The sequence below is a fragment of the Centroberyx gerrardi genome, chromosome 6, assembly GCF_048128805.1.
Source record: "Centroberyx gerrardi isolate f3 chromosome 6, fCenGer3.hap1.cur.20231027, whole genome shotgun sequence".
NCBI classification, from domain to species: Eukaryota; Metazoa; Chordata; class Actinopteri; order Beryciformes; family Berycidae; genus Centroberyx; species Centroberyx gerrardi.
Window position 1 is genome coordinate 5,948,272 of NC_136002.1, and position 21,086 is coordinate 5,969,357.

General features: G+C 41.9%; 2 protein-coding genes across 2 annotated transcripts; one reads left to right on the forward strand and one right to left on the reverse strand.

Annotated features, from left to right (window-relative positions):
* Nucleotides 1-1,526: 1,526 nt before the first annotated feature.
* ywhae1 (tyrosine 3-monooxygenase/tryptophan 5-monooxygenase activation protein, epsilon polypeptide 1) lies at nucleotides 1,527-10,606 on the forward strand. Its single transcript, XM_071905130.2, has 6 exons — nucleotides 1,527-1,720; nucleotides 3,692-3,891; nucleotides 4,906-5,012; nucleotides 5,543-5,749; nucleotides 6,649-6,785; nucleotides 9,333-10,606. Exons 1-6 carry the CDS (start codon nucleotides 1,657-1,659, stop codon nucleotides 9,383-9,385), a joined length of 768 nt encoding a protein of 255 aa, XP_071761231.1. The 5' UTR covers nucleotides 1,527-1,656; the 3' UTR covers nucleotides 9,386-10,606.
* A 491-nt stretch (nucleotides 10,607-11,097) lies between these two features.
* On the reverse strand, nucleotides 11,098-14,269 carry LOC144539406 (uncharacterized). Its single transcript, XM_078284216.1, has 7 exons — nucleotides 14,235-14,269; nucleotides 13,682-13,820; nucleotides 13,424-13,525; nucleotides 13,156-13,246; nucleotides 12,796-12,914; nucleotides 11,954-12,132; nucleotides 11,098-11,622 (listed from the first exon to the last, which is right to left on the reverse strand). Exons 1-7 carry the CDS (start codon nucleotides 14,267-14,269, stop codon nucleotides 11,427-11,429), a joined length of 861 nt encoding a protein of 286 aa, XP_078140342.1. The 3' UTR covers nucleotides 11,098-11,426.
* Between the last annotated feature and the right edge of the window lie 6,817 nt (nucleotides 14,270-21,086).

Here is a 21,086-nt window from a genome sequence, read left to right on the forward strand (position 1 = left end):
TTGCTTAGCTACAGAATTTGTTATCCTATAAGATGTGTTACCATTCATGTTCTATTTTTAGTAATCCTGTATAAAGCTATGTAACTATGTTTAGGCTTACTGCACAGTAGGTATGTACTCAAACAGGTATTTACACAGTGTGCACTTTATTGAAGCTGCTAACATAATGGTTGCTGCACTGTAAACTAAACCGGTTTTCACAGTTGCATTGCTTGCTGCACTGACTGCCCATGTCTACTATTGTTATTGGCAGTGACGGGATATTGCACAGTATTTCTGAGATAGTATTGTGTGATATTAAGCTGAGGTCATTTCCAGTGTCCTCGCCCTGTTTTGCCTGCTTGATATTTTTTTCAAAATATTGACCAAGACAAATGTAAAAAATTACAGGTGTTATCAATATGCCAGGAATGAACATAACAATGCATTAAATTACATCAAAATTGCATACAAAAATGACATAAATTAAACAAAAATCACAGAAAATTGGAATTAGGTTATTGCTGTAAAAACATGACTGAAGTGTTTCAACATTATATGACTTTTCTTATTTCCAATCACCCTTTGTAAAGCAATTCTATTTCCAGTAAAAAATACTTGGAGATGACTTATTAAATTTGTGTAATATTCCCCAACATAACAAGGAAGTTTAAAAACATGCAAGAGAGAAGTTATATTGATTTCCAAAGTAATATATCTTTTGCAGAAATATTATCCCAGTCTTCTTCTAAATTTGAAAGAGAATATATGTATGAGAAAAAAAAATCTTTCCTGAATTTATTCATAAAAGGGCATTGAAAAATTCAATGCAAGGTGGTCTCGGTTTGTATGGCAAAACAAAAAACAAGTAGCATATCGCTTATATATTTAAATGTAGAGATAGTAGAATTAGAAAGATATATATTATGTAGGATCTCCAAATGCATTTCCCTGACCATTCAGTGTATGTAGAGGGAGTGGTATGTGGTGATTCACTGGCCCCGATACGTGCCGTTCTCTCCTGAATAGGGAGAGTTAACGCCACACTCCATTAAAAAAAAAAGCTGGCAGTTTAGTGTGGCCATGGCTTAAGACCTTTTTATTAAATGTTAAATTCGGCATACATGTACTCCACCACGCAACGATTATATTCGATAAAATGTATACTTTTAGAATTGGTTCAGACTGATCGGTAACGCCCTCCACGGTGTATTTTTGTAGGAGATTGTGGGAATAACATGCTAACTCATTCTAAAGGGTGGAATTGTATTGAGATTTGTGCTGCTTGGTGTATCTGTTGCATGCCGAATTGAGGAGTGGCTCCTAGTGCTTAAAAAATTGTCTTGCATCATGTTATATGAGTAATGCATATTTGCCAGCATGCAAGGAAGCATTAAATTGCCAGCATTTTCAATACAGTTTGGCGCAATGTTCTCCCCGTGCAAGAGATAAAGGAACGTATCGGGGCTAGTGATTCTTGTGCGTATGTGCACTACCCGGATGGAGCTGGTCGCCATCTTTACTCCATCCCAGTGCAGCGCTGCCGGTGGGGCGGAACACCACTCAACAAACCAGTTGGTTTCTAGGAACTGCCGACAGACCTGACATACCATCGTGATTTTCCCAAAGATTTGTCACTTTAAATAGCTCGCTACATTACCTGCAGCTCGTTACAAAATGGGAGATCGGGAGGACTTAGTTTATCAGGCAAAACTTGCCGAACAGGCAGAGCGATATGACGGTAAGACACACTTTTTAGGGTTGACTCTGTGTGGGACATGTTCGCCGCTGGGGTTTTTTCGGCGAGCTAACGGAACGGTGGCCAACTAGGTAGCGCAGTGTTAGCGTTGGCTAACTAGAGGGCTAACATGGTTATGCTCTCTATCTATTAGCTAGCTAGTGGTTAACCAAGCAGATGTCCCTTGCTGGACGTAACTAACCCGACGTGACATTAGTAGCCAACACTACAGTCTCTATTTTTCAGAGAAACCGTTTGGCTATGACTGGCAGTGGCTAACGTTAGCGAAGGGGCTATAACAAAATGGCGGATTACTGGAGCGTGAGCTGTCAGAGTTGCCTCCCCTGCACCAGGCTAGCTAGCTAGCTAACTTAGCACTTGAGCTACTGGTTAGGTATACGAAGGCTGCTACCAAAAACACCCAGTATCACATTACTTCCCATTTAACCTAACAAACGTTGATAAATTTGCATAGTTTCTACTCGTGCCTATTGACGTTATTAATCTGGTTAGCTACCGCTAGCTGATTAGTAGCTAAATTGCTATGTGTTAGCAGTGTGTGGGAGTGGGAGGGCAGCTGTTCACTTTCTGGGGTGTTCCCCTGCAACCAGGCTGTACGGATCGATTGGTGAAAATGACTCCCTCTTCCTTTCTCCGGTACACTCCTGTCAGACTGTCATGCCATTACTGGCCCTGCAGAGGCTGTTTTTAGATGGCTGCTCTCGCCACCGGTGATTACTAGTGTTACAGGGCGTTAGACGTTGCCCAGTAACGTTATGTGATTGTGCTTATGAGTCATTCATGGGATTTGAACTGGGTGTATTTACGGAGTGATTTATGGTTTACTGGCTACATGTTAACCTTACTTGAATTAAATAAAATTGACTATACTGTAATGCTGAGATAATTCGAAGAAAATCGCACCATCAATACAGATTAAGGAACTTTTGCAGATCCCATTTTCGTATTTGCAAATGTCTTTTCTAATTATGTTAACCAGTGAAAACACTATCAAATGATCACGTGCGTTTGAAAGGTTAATTTCTAAAACGCTACATAGCCTAGATCAACTTTGGAAAAATCAATCATTACCTTAAGTACGACATCCAGTATCTCAAATCTACACAGGATCCAGCCGATGGGTTTTACCATTAGGTTCATCAAGTTAACTTAAAAAGTAGCAAAACATTCATGTAGAAAAAATAAAGATACAAATATAGGTTGAGCTAATTTTGCTGGTAATGTGTCATTATTTGATATAATAAATCAATTTTAGATTTTGCCAGGCTTGATTGGTGGCATACTTTCATAGCAAAGTTTCAACATCACCCAGTTTGGCCAAAATTTGCCATTGCCAGTGCATCATCACCTGTTAGAAATAGGTGTTACTTTTTCCAAACGGTGAGCATTTTGTATTAGAATGAAACTCGATGTTTGTTTTCCATTCAACATTTATGTTATTTGGTCAGCCAACAAAGGAGGTGGTTCACAGCATTTCTTTGTCATCTGTACTCTTTCACGGTGCTAGGCAATGAGAATCATTATCTAAATAGCATCTAGCCTAATAAATAAAATTAAAAAAAACATATTGTGATCAAATGTTCCCCTCACCTAAAAATGGAAACAGCATAGGTTCCCTCAGAAGGAATGTAGGCTATTCTACCCTTTTCCATCAGTCTCTTTCACTCCACTTCCCTGTCTGCCATCCCTTTCTTGTCTCACGATTCACACTTTCACAAATTGTCAAATGGGCAGACTTTGTAGCCGATCAGGAATGTGGGTGGGCATGAAAATTGTGTCTACTGACAAGTTATTGGTATGCAATCTGTTGGGGCCACTTTTTGTTCTATGCTACCGAGTGTCAGCTAGTGATGAAAATGAAAGAAAAGTTACCTTCTGCGTCCCAAACATGTTTCAGTGCACATCCACACCTGATAAAAGAAGGACTATAATACCTGCGTGTCTCATCAACAGAGATGGTAGAGTCTATGAAGAAGGTGGCAGGCATGGACGTGGAGCTCACAGTGGAGGAGAGGAACCTACTATCAGTGGCCTACAAGAATGTGATCGGAGCCCGGAGAGCGTCCTGGAGGATAATCAGCAGTATCGAACAGAGGGAAGAGAACAAGGGCGGAGAGGAGAAACTGAAGATGATCCGGGAATACAGGCAAACGGTAACGCTCAGGATGCAAATGACCATAATGGAGCTCAGGACTTGTATTTAAATGGTACCTGTCAGAAAGAGTGCTGATGTAGAGTGACTGTAAACTAGATCCCCTTGCCTCTAATATGTTCCAAATTTCAAAGCATCTCAGAATCGTAGTGCCGATCTGAGATCACTTAAGGTAGATATACAAGGTGGGTCAGAGATCAGACGGCACCGCTGCTCCGAGATGCCTTTGTGCGTACATTTTCCTTGATATCCTAGCTCATATTAATAATACACACTATGCACAGCTACCGGACAGAGAGCATCTGAGTCATAGTTGGCCAGTGCTGCACTCTCTCCTGCTTTTATGAAGGGAAATAAGAGCTGGCTATGGTTCTGGGAGAGGCCGGAGAGTGTCAGAGAGATGGGAGAGGCAGTTGGACTGCAGTCAATGACCTAATGGGACTCGATGTGTAATACTGCTGTTGCATCTTCGTTTCGTTAGAGTTGTTCTCCGGCTCCCTTGGGGGACCCACCGCTCCTAAAATTACAGCACCCAGCGAGCATTTTCCAGATCCCACATTGTCTAAATGGGCCTTACAATAAAAATCTAATATCGGCCAGTCATTGTTGTCCAATGACAATATTATGGAGGTCAGGATATGATTTTACTCAACAGCTTCGGGGGTGTTAGTTTGTAAAACCTGCAGTGAAACCTGCCTGAAGGAGCTGCTAACCAACCTGCATGGGTTTTAATGGAGAGTTTTAGTGTCACATGATCTAAATGTTGTTTCAGACGCTTCCCCACCCTGCAAAGAATAAGAAACATGGGGGAAACATTGAATCTTGAATTATTATTATTTTTTTTTTTTTACATGAACACAGTCCAATTTATTCACAAACGATATAAACACATGTACCTACATAGGTCTTAACTTGACAGCTGAAAAGCCATAGTTTGTGTCATACTATTCCATTAAAACAACAGTATCTGGTTACTGATTGAATAATCGTGTCCCTTTTTTTTGTGTGGTGGCAGGTTGAGAATGAGCTGAAGTCAATCTGTAACGACATTCTGGATGTACTGGACAAGCACCTAATCCCTTCTGCTGGCACGGGAGAGTCCAAGGTCTTCTACTACAAAATGTAAGAGCTTCCTGGTCTAACTGTTAATGACTGAATAAATTAAACTGGTCTAGTCCCGACACAGAGTGATAAGTGGATATAAGGTTTTGAATGTGTTTTTTTTTTTTTTTTTAATGTTTTGAGACATTCATATAGTGGATAAATCCTTGTTCTATTGGTCATTTTTGATGGGATGGTGGATGATGAAAGGGTTGAGAGGTGGACCACAGTTGTACTGCTGATTCCCACCGGTCACAGAATTCCTGGACTATCATGGAATTCTGAGAGTTGTATTCCAGATGGGGAATTTGCTAAATTTTCTGGGGAAGTCTGGGAATATCAGGGAATTTTACAAATCACTTTACAGCAATATAGCAGAATGTATAAAGTGAAGTGTAATGTGAAGACTTGCACTGCTGGCACCGTTAAGACCATCAGAGCGGAACAATTTAACAGTAATGCTATCATGACAGTACAAACAAACATAAAAAAAACCCACTATAGGCATGAATGTCCACTGAATTCGGCAACCCCTGTTTCCACAATTCCAGGAAGGGCGACTACCACAGGTACCTGGCAGAGTTCGCCACAGGCAACGACAGGAAGGAGGCGGCGGAGAACAGCCTGGTGGCCTACAAGGCCGCCAGCGACATCGCCATGACGGAGCTGCCGCCCACACACCCCATCCGCCTCGGCCTCGCCCTCAACTTCTCCGTCTTCTACTACGAGATCCTCAACTCGCCCGACCGTGCCTGCAGGTCACTGTTTCTGCAATACACCCTCTCTACTGTAGTTCCCTAGTTTAGTCTACAGGGGTAAAGCAGAGTGTAATGATCTTTATCTATGTAGCACTTTACAAAACGCACTTACAAGCGCATTAGAAAGGTGTAATAATATGAAAACAGACAATTGACAGCAAAAGCACTGAAAGCAAGGTAAGAAATATAACTGTAAGCTGCTAAAGGGGGGAAAAAGATGATTAATAAAGGCTCATTACCCAAAAGCAAGTCTATGAAAATCAGTTTTAAGAAGTGGGAAACAGACACTGAAACGCGCATTAAATTTGGTACGTGTTCATTTTTTTTCTTGACTGGGAAAACTTAAACTATATTTTAAAATGTAAAAACGTGATTACTAGTGCATTTAGATTCTGCGTCTCAGTTGAAATCATCAGGCCCACACTGTGTGTGTGTGTGTGTGCGCGCCCCCTCTCCATTCCCCCGGCACGATGACGAATACATCAGGGATCAGTGGTTATATGTGATGACGATTGGTTGATGGGAGGATGTACACTATCGCCCAACCCCATCCTGTTTATACATTGTCATTTTAATGTGAAAATGGTTGCATATTGCAGCTTTAAAAGGGATCAGTAAAATCTTGAGTATGGATTAAAAAAAAAAGACATTTCTGGAAAGATTAAGGCTAGGTTTTTAATGTGGCTGTGCCAGCATTTATTCTATTATGACAAATCAGTTCTTCACAATACCATCTTGCCAACATTGACCCCCCCCCCACCCCCACACCCCCCCCCCCCCTTCCCCACTGCACCATTTCACTATAATCAGCACTGGCTAGCAAGAATTGCTCAAAAATAGAAATATTAAATCCCCAAGTATACGATGACTTCAACAGAGTTCCTGTTGTGTTTGCTCAGGTTGGCGAAGGCTGCGTTCGACGACGCCATCGCAGAACTGGACACACTGAGTGAAGAAAGCTACAAGGACTCCACACTTATCATGCAGTTGTTACGTGACAACCTGACACTATGGACTTCAGATATGCAGGGAGACGGTAAGACGCTAACCCCGCGGGTCCCGTTCATAATGAGTGTGTTCATGTATTATACTCATTGAGATCTTACTATCTACCTTTGCTTTAGCTACCAGTTTTGTCTCAACATCCTCTTTTTCCAGGGCTAGATGCTGACATGCTGATTTACTAACTCATCACTCCTCACTTTTCTCCCGTTACCTGCCTAAAACCTCTAAAACTACACTCTTCCGTGCGTTAACAATGTGAGCAACTTAGTTGACGGGTCGCTGTATTGTGTGCGGTGTGAGAGGCTCTGCTTTATCTATGTGGTTTGCAGGTTTTGACCAAGAAAAATAAGGTATCTATACAAGTGATGCTTTTTTGCAGCTTTGGCATCAGCTTTCATAACCTTACATCATTTTGATGAGTTAACATGGCTGGCTAGCAAGTACTAATTAAGTGGCATGAATTGAAAATAAACAGAAATAACTAATTAGGTGGCATTAATCGAAAATAACCCCAAAAAAATCAATAACATTACTTCAGAGCTTATCATCGACCCCAGCGATGGATGCGGCCGTTCCCCAAACACTCTTTTTGAGACGTTTATTCCTGTAGTCTTTCAAATAAAAGTTACAGAGAACTGGGAAGCTTTGAATGACTGTAATCAACTCGTCCATTTGGCACTTGCCAAGTGGAACTATTGTTCTTGAAACAAAATTGCATAGGTGAAACAAGGAAACGCCGACAACCATGGAAAGTTCGGCCATGGCCAACTTTCCTCAGCTGACGAGCTCCCTGGCTGCTCAGCTCTCCAGCAAACAAAAGGACCTCTGGTGACTTGTTGATGGTGTTGCTCACAGTGTGAACGCCCGGGTAGAGAGCTAGTCTGTCGCAGCATTAGAGTCGGTTAACTGGCGTACAAGTCGCTGAGCTGGAATCATCTCTCTGGTGCTGAAGCGAAAACCGTCCCACCTAACCAGAATCCTTGGCTTTTCCGTCTCGCAGCATTTCTACTCATTCTTTCCCATGCTCCATTCACTCCAGCCGTTTGCATTCTCAAAGCAGCCGTGTTGTAGAGCGTCCTCTACCTCCACCGCCACCTTCATCTCTCAGTGACTCATTGTCTCTCTTGTCTCTTTCTCATTCCCTCTGCTGTAGAGTCCTAAAGGAAACAAACCCGACTGTTCATTTCCCATGTTAACTGTACTTTGTAAGTGTTGCTCACCCTAGTCTTGCTGTGTTTGTGTGTGTGTGTGTGTGGCTGCATTCTCTTCCTCCACACTAACTCACTTATAGTTTAATTCAACCCACTGTTCCTCAGCTTTGTCACTCACTCCTTTGGTTGGATTGTTTTTTTTGTCATTTATTATGTTGATACCAGGCTATGAGCTTTGGTCTTTCCAGCAGCAGTCAGTTGAAAATGGCGTTTCTTGGGAGTTGAGCTCAGTTCAACTCAGCCTGTTTAGCATTGTGTGTGTAGCATTTGGGTGTTCACCTGGTTGCCTGTTAAACCTGTATGTACATCAAGGAGCAGGGGTTTGTCATGTTATTGGCATGCTAGACTGTTTGACAATGTGTACAGTAGAATATTATATACATGTGGCCTCCATTTTGGCCTCCATTTTGGATATCGGTAGGAGTGGAATTTTGGAAAAGAAAATTTAGCCAATACTTGACCTGCCTAAGTTGGGAACACTCAGTTGAAGTGGTTTACATTTGAAGTTTTGTGTAGTAGAGAACTGACTGATGATGAATTTCAAACGGGTTCACTCTGGCTTTTTCACTTTTTCCTCCTTTTTATTGTTCCACTTTCACACCGTCAGCTTTCGGAGCACCATATTTGATCAAGTTGACTGTAATATGGTCATACAGTCAATTTGATAGTTCACTCGACACTGGACACAACCTGATGAAAATTAAGTGTAGGATTAGGGTTTGACCGATGTGGGTTTTTGAAGGCCCATGCAGATATTTATTGACTAATGCTACCGTTAACCGGTATTTTGTGCCGATATTCAGTCATTTCAGTTTTGACCATTTTCCCAAAACTACAAGTATTCAGTGTTTCCCCTCAGAATTTATTCTTGTCAGGATAGAAAAGCCTATGAAACAGCATTTAGACCATCATGGGACACTAAAACTCTATTGAAAGCCTGGATGATAACATATTCATGCATACTATGTTGCATTAGAATCAATTCAGGTTAAGTGTAGTATTGATCAGATATACAATAAATATGTAATCAAACAAACTGCACCATATTTCATGCGGACGACACTGACTTGCTGATAACCAATTTTTAATAAAGGGCCAATATCGGCACAATATATTAGCAAACTAATATATCGGTCTGAACCTAATCCAGATGCAAAAAAAGCAATTATAGAATTTCCACGAGGTTTTGACTTCAACTGTGTTTGAGTGAATTAGATTTTTCTCACAAATCTTACCCTCCTTGCCTCTCACTCACTGTTTTGACTGGAAAAATAGTATTAAAATAAGACTGTCAGACTTTGAAAGCCCTCTTGTCTTTTGAAAATGTGTTTTTTTTCTGAGCACAGTTGTTGTTTGTCCTCCACCAGGTGAAGAACAGAACAAAGAGGCGCTGCAAGACGTTGAGGACGAGGCCCAGTGAGACTATGCCACCAACAGCCAACAACTTGAGACCCTCCCCTCACCTCCTCACACTCCTCATCCCTCCACCTTCATCCTCCTCCCTCCCTCCTCCCCAACTCCTCTTCCCTCCCCGAGAGTCACCATCCTCTTCCTCCACTCTTGAATCTTCTCTCCCTCTCTCTTCTTTCCCTTTTCCTTCACCTCCGCTGCTTCAAGACCCACCAGGGCCATGGAGTTAACAAGTTTATTTTTCGTATTTTTTTTTTTATTTTTATTTTTTTTTATTAGCCCTTTAATTCATTTCAAGTAAATACCACTTAATTGAGACAGTAAATACAATGTTAGAAAGACAAAGATAAAGAAAGAGTCCCTGGATTTTGTTTTTTCGTTCCTGGTACAAGCGGTTCTGAAATATTATCTTTGTTTTCATTATTGTATTTTTTTTTTTTTTGTTTGTTTGTTTTTTTGCTTTTTTTTTCCTCAATATTTTTATCAGTTGCTGGATGTATTGAGAATTTTTTTCTTAATGTAATTACAGAAATTAACTTTTATTACTGATATGTTGACTATTAGTTATGGGAGCTGTTTTATCTCTGTTTTTAGTGAAATGTCAGATGCGAATCATTTTACCTTTTTATGGGCAATTCGAAAAACTAAAAGTGCCCTTTTTGTTAACTTAGTTTTTCAGAAGAAGTTGGCAAAATTCGCGATATCCACGTGGGGCAAAGAAGTGCTTAACTTTTACACCATAGTGATTCTGTTGTCATGTTTTTGTAGTTGTCCTTGGACTGTACTTTGTGCTGAAATACTGTAACTGTGCACACATGCTGAATTTCTGAAGGTTGAGTTATAGCTAGCTGGTGGTTTTAATAAACATTGGGAGTACTGTCACTTGTGTAAAAGACAAGTCTCGATTTGGCCCCCGGTTTCTTGACAAAGAGCTCTAAAAAAAAAAAAAAGAAAAAAAAAATCAGATTGTCAGTGCTTGCATGAGTTGACAAATATTTGTTTCTGCTGCTTCTCCCCTCCTTTTCACTAAAGCTCTTCTAGGTTCGGAGGTTTTGTTTCTTTGCCGTTTCCTTCGTTTCTTTTCTTTTTTTTGCTTCATTATGTGTAACTTGGAGCTGATTTGTACTACTGGATATCTGACTGGAGCCACAGATGGGGAATCTGTATTGTTCTTACTGAAACACAGCATGGAATTAACATTAAACAATCTAAATTAAACATTACAAACTGACGTGTTTGCGTTTATTGATTTCAGCAAATGTCCCCCGCCTTTAGAACTCAACAGATTGATTTTGGTGCTTATTTTCTTCAGTGTAATGTGAATGAATATAATCCATGGAACTGTTTGTTCAAACAAGGTTATGAATGAAATAAAACTGTCCTGTTGAATCTGTTGCTGCTGTGTCTTGGGAAGACCAAAGTAATTATTGGCTTATGCTCCTGAGGCAGATTGTAGCTTATTTACATATGCATACTGAACAGCAAGGGAACCTCAATCCACTGTAACATGCAACTTTGACCAATATATTGGTTTGGCATTTTTGGCTTTTCATTAAAAATTGCATATCATCCAGTCAGTGTGGTCCAGCTCTGATATGATATATATGATGGAGTTTGAAGTTTATTGTAGAATTCATCAATAATACATTGGTTGTCTGTGGGAAGACCTTAAAGAAGACTGAATTAATGCAACATGCTGATTGGAGTACACAGTATGCATGCATATGGTTTAATCATCGTCAGTGTTAATGATGAGTTTTAGTGTCCCATGATGGTCTAAATGCTGTTTCAGAGGCTTTTACACTCTGACAAGAATAATCTAGGACAAATACTGAATCCATGTACAGAATATCAGCACAAAATATCAACTATCAGCAGCTTCAAACCCAAAAACAGTCGGCACTGGACTTCAAAAGCCCATACCAGCCGAAGCAGACAGTGTTGCCATAGACACAGCAGATGTTGCTATTGGAATCCTAGTTAGCGACTGTGAACATAATAATAAATTAATGTGCTCTATTTTTAGGGCTTCATCTGAGACAAACGCAGTCTTATAATGGCTGTGGCCCTGCTGCTGCAGTGGAGCTTCTCCCTCTGCTATAGCAGCTGATGGAGATGGTGGTCAGCAGTCTGGTGAGCGGGGCCGGGACGCAGTAGTCGTTCAGCTTGACCAGCAGGGAGTTGAGATCAGCCTTTTCCAGAGAGTCTTCCTCCTCATCCTCCTCTTCCTCCCTCAGGTCCTCTGTCCTGCCAAGATGAGAGACATTTGCAGTTGAGGTTTTTCCATGTCGTTGGAAGCCAAGGCACTTTTTGCATTCTGTTTTATTATGGAGTGAATATAATACATGCCATGATCATGCCCTGTGTGTGTGTGTGTTGACTCCAGAAATCCCTTCTAGCTTCTTCTTACATGATCACTCTATAGTAAACAAGAATTTTGTCCCTGACCTTTGACCTCCTTCATTCTGGCTGCTTGTCGTTTCTGTCGATCTAGGAGTTGAAGCTTCCTCTACTGTTGCACTCTGGTTTCTGGATGAGAGCCGGAGCTAAATGCCTAAATGTGTGCCTGCAGACTCACAGGTGGGAGTGGAAGAGCCTCTCAGACAGAGCGCAGGCGGCACACACTAGGAGCCAGTCGAACCGGCTTCCCTCCTCCACCTCCATCAGCAGCAGGAGCCGCCCGGCGTCCACCTCAGCCCCATGCAGCTCGCTGACGGCAGCCCGCATCTCCTGCTGAGGACAGACGCTGGTCAGGAGCTGGAGGTCAGGCCAGATGGACGTTTGATGTCAGTCAAGAAATAGAAAATATGGATATTGGTAGTAGGGTTTGAGCAATTTGGTGTTTTGAAGGCTGATAAGGATCCCAGTATTTTTGGATTTAAGCTTCTGATTGCCAATATTTTTGTTCAATTGGTTATTTTGTGCCGAAAAGTTCCAAAAAATGTCAAATATTCATTGTTTCCCCCAGAATCGTATTCTTGTCAGGGTGGAAACCTGGCCTCTGAAACAACATTTAGACCATCATGGGACACTAAAACTCTCCACTGAAACCCAGGATTCTACTACTACTACTACACTACTACTAATAATAATATATTGATGCATACTTGTATGGAATCAATTCAGGTTAAGGTCTTCCCATAGACAACCAGCATTGATCAATTCTAGAGTGAATATGTATTCAATCAAACTGCATCATATCCATCATAACAGAGGTGGACGACACTGACAGGCCAATATCCAAATTTGAAGAAAAATCCCAAATTACCAAACTAATATATTGGTCAAAGTTAGGATTCACACTGTCATCTCCTCGAAGCAGATATCTCCTTTCATATTTGCTTGTTCTCTCTACACAAGATGAAGACCAGATTTGGGCGGCAAAGAATCAGACAGAGACGTCTTGACTGAATTTCAGACCTCGAGGGACAGAAGTCCGTCTCGATCCTTGTCAAACTTGTCGAAAACCCTCCTGTAGAGTTTCCTCCTCCTCTCACAGACGCGACAGAAGCTCTGTAAGTACAGCTGGGGAGAGAGGGCTGGGGGGGGGGGGGGGGAGAATCAAGATAGAGAAACAGATGAAAATATGGAGAGAAAGGAAGAGAAGATTCAGAAAGATCATCATCATGTTTCCAATTAAAAAGAACCACACTGGCTGGATTCTGGTTCAAATCCCTGAACTGGCTGAGGGAAAGAGTCAATGAATGCTGCTTGTATTGTCTATCTACCTATAGGCTCTTGAGCAAGGCACTTTACAGCCAGAGAGGGAGTGGTACCTACTCTCTAGCAGGCTGAAATCCATGGGCAGCTCAAAGCGACAGATCCTCTTGGATGGAAACACCCTCTGCTCCGCCGCTTGGGGTTTACTGCACTGTGACAGAATGGGATAAAGAGGACACCTTCATCTTGGATCAACTCCTGGCGGTACTGTTCATATTGGTGGTTGTGAGGCTTTATGAGGATACAGTTCCCTCACATCACCGGATATGACTTCATGTGGAATTGAATAACTGCGTGTAGTAGAGAAGTAACGTAGAGAAAACCCTACAGCATGTTCCCTCTCGTACAGCTGTGAGCGCAGACTCTCCACACTCTCTTCTCCATCCTCCGTCCTGAGCGGCTGGCCCTGCAGCAGCTCCTCTACTGCCCTCTGCAGGTCAGATCACACACATACAGCAGGAGGACGCCTCCATATTAGGGTTTAAATCATTCCATCATTACTGTAAGTGTTGCTTTACGAGGTGTTTGGGTGCAGTATACTGTATGATCAGGGTTTTATTGAGGATGAGAAACTGGCAGATTCAACCTGGGGGTCATATATCAGCGGGCTGACAGTAGGATGTTCTATTGCAATAGTTCCATCTCTCTTTTTTGGACTTGTCCTCCTCTTCTGCCTCGGTCTCCTCTGCCCTTCATCTGACAGAGGTGCAGCAGATTTGGGCCGACTGTGGATCACAGGTTATCTTTAGTAGGGGAAGGGTGGGCAGGGCGCAACATCACATAGATTATGTTTCCCCTTGATGCAGAACGCTGTAACCAAAATTCTGTGATGGTAAATTCATGTTAAATTTATTCTAGTATTCATAGGTGACGGTTCCTGTTTTGTGCCGTAAAGCAATCTCCCTATGTGTCGTAAAGCAATTTGGCAGATTTCCCGCCAAATCTGACATACAATGACATACATATGTGTGACATACAATGCAGAATGATCAAGGCTTCCCATCTTCTCAGTGACGGTCTCATTTATGTACAGTAATTACACTAATGTCCCAAGTTAATGTAGTAATGATTTATTGATGTGACACGTAGCACCTCTGAACAAAGCTCGGGGCCTCGGTGTATTGAGGCTCCCCACTCACCTTTTAGCACTGCCAGTCTTTGATCTGCCTCTCATGGTGAAGGATGCCGCCGGACATCAAGGTCTTCAGCGGCGCTACCTGCCTGTCACATGGTACCGTGTTCAGAGAAGATCCTTTGATAGAATCTCCATCTCTCTTTCAACCGCTCTGTTCCCTGTTTCTCTGTTTGGCGTCATCACTCACAGACCAGACCCGGTAGACCAGAGCCTCTTTTCGCTTTTTCACATGTCATATTTGCATAATAAGAAAATACTCTCCCCTTTCTTTCCCTGTAAGGATGTCGCATTTCCCAGTGTGTTTGTGTGGTGGTTAGGGTATTGGTTCTATGTTGAGACTCAAATACTCAAATAATCAACTGAGTTGTTAAAGTAAAAAACTGATTGCAGAAAGTGGACACTTAAGAAGGTGCAGACTTATGGAAAATATACATAATACAGGAGAACACGCACACTCTACCTCCTTACTGTGCTTTTTAATAAGGACCATTGTCCAACAAATGCCTTTGTCAGGTTTGAACTTTCTTTTCCTTTATTGCTGCCTTTGGAGCATTTCATAACTTATTAAATGGTTCTTTACAGCACCATAAAGGGTCTAAAGGGACTCAACCATTTTCATATCAAGGACCCTAATTTAGTCCACATTAGAGCCACAGACCCCTATTTGGTCAGATTTTGCCCCTCTGACCCAAATCTGAGAATATTTTTATTGTTAGATATGATTTTGTCCAGAATTCCATGACTATCTGTATTGTAGGTAGAGAGATAACAGTGAAACTATGATGAAAACAGTCATTCTTCTACATTCTCTAATTGTGTTAATTAAATAATGGTGAAGTTTAATAATTCATCAATTTGCGGGGGACCCCCTGGAACCCCCTCAAGGACCCCTGGTGGTCCCCGGACCCCACGTTGAGACCCACTGCTATAGAGAACCTTTGTAGCACCAAACAGGGTTCAAGCCTATAGAACCATTTCCCGGTGCTATGCAGAACCTTTTTTAATAAGAGTATACTCTGCTGCTTACTCACCTTGTTACAGTGTATCCCTCTGTATTGCCCCCTTATAGTTAATTGTAATTTTTCAGGTTGTGCTGCAGAACTTGTTCCAGTTGACTGACAAGTTTCCCTACTCACAGACCCTTAGTATATATATGTCAACCAGGAACTTGTGGGAGACGTGTTGACAGTTGGGTCACCATGGCACCTCATGGCTGCACCTCCACTGTGGGCTTTCTTTCAGAGCTGCCGGCTGTAACATGAAACCTCAAGAGGGCAGCAAGTTCCAGCTCATCTGGACCATCACTCCCTCTGATATAGAATTTCCATATTTCCACAGAAAGGTGGACATATGGGAACAGAAGAGAGTGCAACATAGCTGAGCTGAACGTGATGCGTTCACTGACTCTTTCTCTGCTAGGGTGTGTCCCGGTCGTCGAGCCTCTTCGCGGGACAGCCGCCTCCCCCCTCAGAGTCCCGCAGCAGCCTAATCGGCGTCCTGGAGCTTCCGCGCATTTTCCTGTGGAAACTGGAAACTGCCGCGGTGTTCTGTTGTCGGAGCGAGATTGCCGCCCGCCAGAGAGGGACCCAGGGAAACAAACGTCAATGAAATATTATGAACTTCCTCTCCTGCTGCAGAGACAGCAGTTATAAATAGAAGGGAGCTATTTTCGGGGCAGCACTTGCGAGACGTACTCAGCCCTGGTCTGGTCTGGGATCTGGTTACAGGACCGTACTGCAAATATACAGAGGGTGAACCTGTGAACTATAGCTCTGCCCTATCCCCCCCACCCCCACCCCCCCCACACACTCCCCCTCCCCCTCCCCCTCCCCTTATATTGCCCAAGTGCCCTTTGCCCATAGAACTTAAACACACTCAGGGAAGAATGTGTGTATGCGTGTATCTCTCTCTAGCAAACAGGATGGGACTCCAGGAGCGGCGTGTGTTAAGGTTAGACCATATTGATTTGCTGATATATGGGGCCGATATTGGCCTTTCATTTAAAGTAGAATATCAGCCAATCAGAGTTGTCCACCTCTGATATGATGGACATGATGCAATTTGTTTGATTACATATTTATTGTAGATTTGAGTAGTAGTAATAGTAGTAGTAGTAGTGGTAGTAGTGCAGTACTAGTAGTAGCAATAGTATGATGATGATGATGATGATGATGATGATTATTATCATTATTATTATATTATAATGGGTTTCAATGGAGAGTTTTAGAGTCCTATGATGGTCTAAATGTTGCTTCAGATGGGGGAAACATGTAATGCCTGAAAAATCAGCAATCGGCCAAACCCTAGTGTGTGCATGCATGTATGTGTGTGTATGTGTGAGTGTGTGTGTGTGTGTGTGTGTGTGTGTGTGTGTCAGATTGTTCTTACAGCCTGTTGGGAACCATTGCCTCCCTGACAGGAGCTGCCTCTGTCTTCTCTTCCTCATCGCTGTCACCTTGACTCAGTCTGTTGAACCAAAGAAACAACAGCTGCAGGATACTCTGTAGGACACACACACACACACACACACACACAGGAAAAGGAAGATACTGTTGTATAATGTGACTATGTGGTACTAAGGGGAAAAAGTGACATTTTACAGACCTGCCTACACTACAATAACACTTCATATATTTTCATGGGGAAAGGAAAGGAAAGGAAAGGAAAGGAAAGGAAGGAAAGGAGTTGAGAGGAGGTGAAGTCTTCATGGTCTCAGTGTGTTGACAGATGAGATGATCTGAGCAGGAAAGACAGGAAGTGTTTTTACAAGCCTTCTCTGATGTGGATTTAACTCCAGAGGAACTTTCTCTTTCTAAAGGCAAACTCCCATCAACAGTCATATTCCTCAAAGATGTTTGTTTTCAGTTTTCAGGCGAATGTTTTTCAAATCTCACTCGTCTAGAAACTGTAAAACAAACATACAAATAAATAAAAACAGCAACATTAACAATAATAATAATAATCATAATAATAGCAAATAATATTTATTTCATTAATATACATGTTCATTCTCATTCCATATTTTAAATAAGCTTTGACCCATATTGGTTATTCAATCTTTAAGACTTTTTATTGTACAACATATCCCACATACACACACAACACACACACACACACACACACACACACACACACACACACACACACACAAACACAAACACCAACGCCAACACCAACACCTCCACACATTATATATACTAATTATAAATATCTTTCATATAATCATCATCTTCAGACCTAACCAGAACTGAGTACTGAAAAATCAGTTTTATAATTCACTAAGGAATGCTTTTGCATGATAATAAAACAGAACTTTTGACAATGTAACAGTAGAGGAGTCTATAAAACACATGGGTGAAGTTTTTTCAAGTGAAAATAATTCATAAATATTTCTAGTAATTGAGTAATTCGGCAACTCCATTTTCAGTGTGCCGTATTCACGGACTGTTATGAGTAAAGACCGGTTCAGAGTCATCTCCTGGAACACTCATATGAGTGACCCAGATAATGAACTCTGGCTCATATCCGATTTTTTTTTATAAAAGGCCAATATTGGGCCAATATATCGATCTATCCTTAGTGTACTCACATACTCTATACTCTGTACCTAAATGAATTACCCATTATTTCTACACTTGCTATTGGTCTCTACAACAAGCAGCTTAAGGGACAGCTGAGTCTACTGGCTTGAAACACAAGGGGTATCAGGGCATCTAGATGGAGGAAGGCATCTTAAAGCTACAATTCGCAACTTTTCTCCTTGAGGCAGTAAGTGTATTGTTAACCCCGCACTCCTCTCCTTCAGTTGGACAAGTTCCCGCCCTAACACTTGTCACTCATCCATCACAGGCGCTGAAGAAGCAGACAGCGAACGCAGCCAAGCTGCAATAAATAAAAGCAACACTGATGTTCACTGTGTTTTTGAACGTTTACCTTTGCTGTTCTTTCTTTTCTTGCTGCTTTCATCCACTGTTGTTCTTGCCATGGCTTCCCTGCTGTGTGGCTGCCAGCCTCACCTTGATAGCCACAACCAGCTCACTACTAGCCACGCCCTCAGCAAATTGTATATGCCCCAAAATGCCCCAAACATTGTTGAAAGGCCAATTTCAGGCAAATTTCAAGAAGTTTAGGGCAAGAACATACATTTATTTATTGGTATTTTAATGTCAAAATAGTGCCATATTGCAGCTTTAACCCTCTACTATCTGCAGAGCATCTGGAAAAAGAGAGCCATCAGTCCCAGTGGGCAATAGGTGTAAATAGGAAACTTGTGTCTATGATTGTCAAAGGTCTCATCGTGACCTCTGTCTCTTCTGTGTGTGTGTGTGTGTGTGTGTGTGTGTGTGTGTGTGTCACGCCCTTTTCGAAAGCTCAGAGAGAGACCCAGAAACGTGCCTGGCACCAACGGCAATTCCGATAACCTATTAGAAACAGATGTGACAATGAGAGAGCAAAAGAGAGAGAGAGAGAGAGAGAGAGATAGAGGAGGAACAGGAGAGAGAGCGGGGGAAAGATGAAAACGATGGATGGAATGGGACGGGAGGATAGATGGCAAGATAGAGGGAGTAGTCAGGCTGTCAGAGAGAGGTGGGGTGTGGTACTGAATGCACGCACACACACACACACACACACATGCACACACACACACACACAGTCTGTCCAATCCCAATACATGTGTTTGGTGCAGTAACAGTGTGTCTCTATCATCCAGGCTCAGCCAGAGGAAATTGTACTGTAATCTGTGGTCCGAAGGCCACTTTGTATGGGTGCACACAGACACACACACACACACACACACATACACACACACACACACACACACATACACACACACGCACACACACACACACCCTCCTCTACATTCATCACTGTGTGTATGTGTAATCATGCAATTGTGTATGTTAGAGCTACAGTAGGGCTGTACTGCACGTGCACACACACACACACACACACACTTTGGAATTTGGGAATATTAAGATGAATGAGAAGGTTATTATACTTTCAATGCCTTTATTGAAAGTATAATAACCTTCTCCAGTCTCCTCCTCTCTCTTACTTAAAAACGTAGAGTGAGTTGTTAAAGTTTGAATGTTGAGTTTCAATTAGTTATTAAGTTTTGACTGGACTGTTCAATACTTTGTGTGTGTGTGTGTGTGTGTGTGTGTGTGTGTGTGTGCTTTAATTGTAACAGTTAATAAATGTGAATATCCATTCATAGCTAAAGAAACTACAGGTAATATATTTAATTTTGTGTTCACAAATTTTCAAAATGGTTTTTATAGGCTTCCGTACAAAGAGTTTACCATATCAAATTATTCAGTCAAACTATTACTACACTACACTACAATTGTACACTTCAAAGTTTCCATGTTTGTGGTCGCTCCTTTATATAATTTCACTTTCGTTTCGTTGCATTAAGCAACAATGCTGCGTTTACCTTGGCAATCACTTCCAAACCATGTGTTCTTATTTGAAAATAGAACTGGGCCGAGCCATGTATGTCTGATCCAAGGCTGTGGTGTGTGTGTGTGTGTGTGTGTGTGTCAAGGCCACGGGTTTCCTGTTGATGCCAGGCTGTCAGGAATGCCTCCAGCTGGGGTCAGAGGTCAAAGGATGTGTGTCATTGTCGCTTCCCCTCTCACCAGTAGCCCCAGATGCCCCTCCACACAAACACAACACACACAAAACCTGTAGCCTACACCGCTCACAGACATGACAGACACACAGACCTACATGCATACAACATGCATGTTCAAGGCCTGTTTTTCTTTTAAAATACTGTAACATATTCCTCTATTTAACATTTATATAACCAAGATAGTCCCACTGCAAGTAAGAATTCGTTTTTCCAAGGGAGACCTGGCCAAGAAAGCATTGAGACAAACATAAAAATGAAATCACATAACAGACAGGTAATACAAGGTATAAAATCAAAATGCAATCATAACCACGTAGCCTACAGTAAAAGAGAGAACAAAGTAAAAATCTTCCAAAGTCCACTAGTCCAGCAGGGCAAAACATATTTAAATCTTGACTATTTAAAGCTCCTTATAGAGGCTTTACCATTCCATTACAAACCTCCTGCTACCACATCTGGCTCCACCATGGAGGTCCATTGGAGAATTGGCTGTATCCAAATAATGGCCAAACATATGACAACCAGGCTGGAAACAGAGAGATACCTGAAAAAATTGAAAATATTGTTGTGGTGTGGCAGTAGATCCATTCAATATTGTTATAAGTACAAGTGAATACTCTGATAAAATCAATTTGTTTACAAGTGTACATAACTGTGACACAGTAAACGGTCTTGTCTTTAGCCCTATCTGGTTTTTAGCTTTGTTAGCTAGCTAACTAGTCAGCAGGCTAATTTAGTAAAGCAACTGATGTTACAGTAATGTTAACATGCAACTAGCCATTACTAAAGCTAGCTTCTACTAGATGCGTTAGCTAGTGTGCAAATCAAATGTGTTAACAACAAGACAACGGGGGGGGGGGGGGGGGGGGGGGTATAATTGGTGGGGGGGGTCAGAAAAAAATAGAAATTTAAAACAAATTTCCTGCATCACCTAACCTCTTGGATTAAGTCAAGAAACGGCAACCTTGTATAATGTTAACCAAAAATGTAAAATGATGTTATATTACTAGATTTCAGCATTGAGGTGCTTACATTCATGATTTTGCATAGGCATACTAACCTAAAAACCTATTATTGGGAATCGCGAGAAAGTTTCAGAGCGACAGACACAGAGCGTTCCCGTAACCATAGTAACTCACTCTCACTCCTGCCTGCGTGCGCACGGAGTGAGAGGAGAGGGAGAGACGCAGAAGAGCCGCGGACTGAGATTACTCTGAG

Excerpts from the sequence above, each read along its gene's own strand:
- ywhae1 (XM_071905130.2), top strand. The coding sequence starts at position 1,657 with ATGGGAGATCGGGAGGACTTAGTTTATCAGGCAAAACTTGCCGAACAG. Across the intron at positions 1,721-3,691 it reads ACAGGCAGAGCGATATGACG|AGATGGTAGAGTCTATGAAG; the intron begins GTAAGACACACT and ends TCTCATCAACAG. Across the intron at positions 6,786-9,332 it reads TTCAGATATGCAGGGAGACG|GTGAAGAACAGAACAAAGAG; the intron begins GTAAGACGCTAA and ends GTCCTCCACCAG.
- LOC144539406 (XM_078284216.1), bottom strand. The coding sequence starts at position 14,269 with ATGAGAGGCAGATCAAAGACTGGCAGTGCTAAAAG. Across the intron at positions 12,915-13,155 it reads GGATTTCAGCCTGCTAGAGA|CCCTCTCTCCCCAGCTGTAC; the intron begins GTAGGTACCACT and ends CCCCCCCCCCAG. Across the intron at positions 11,623-11,953 it reads AGGCTCTTCCACTCCCACCT|GACAGAGGACCTGAGGGAGG; the intron begins GTGAGTCTGCAG and ends TCATCTTGGCAG.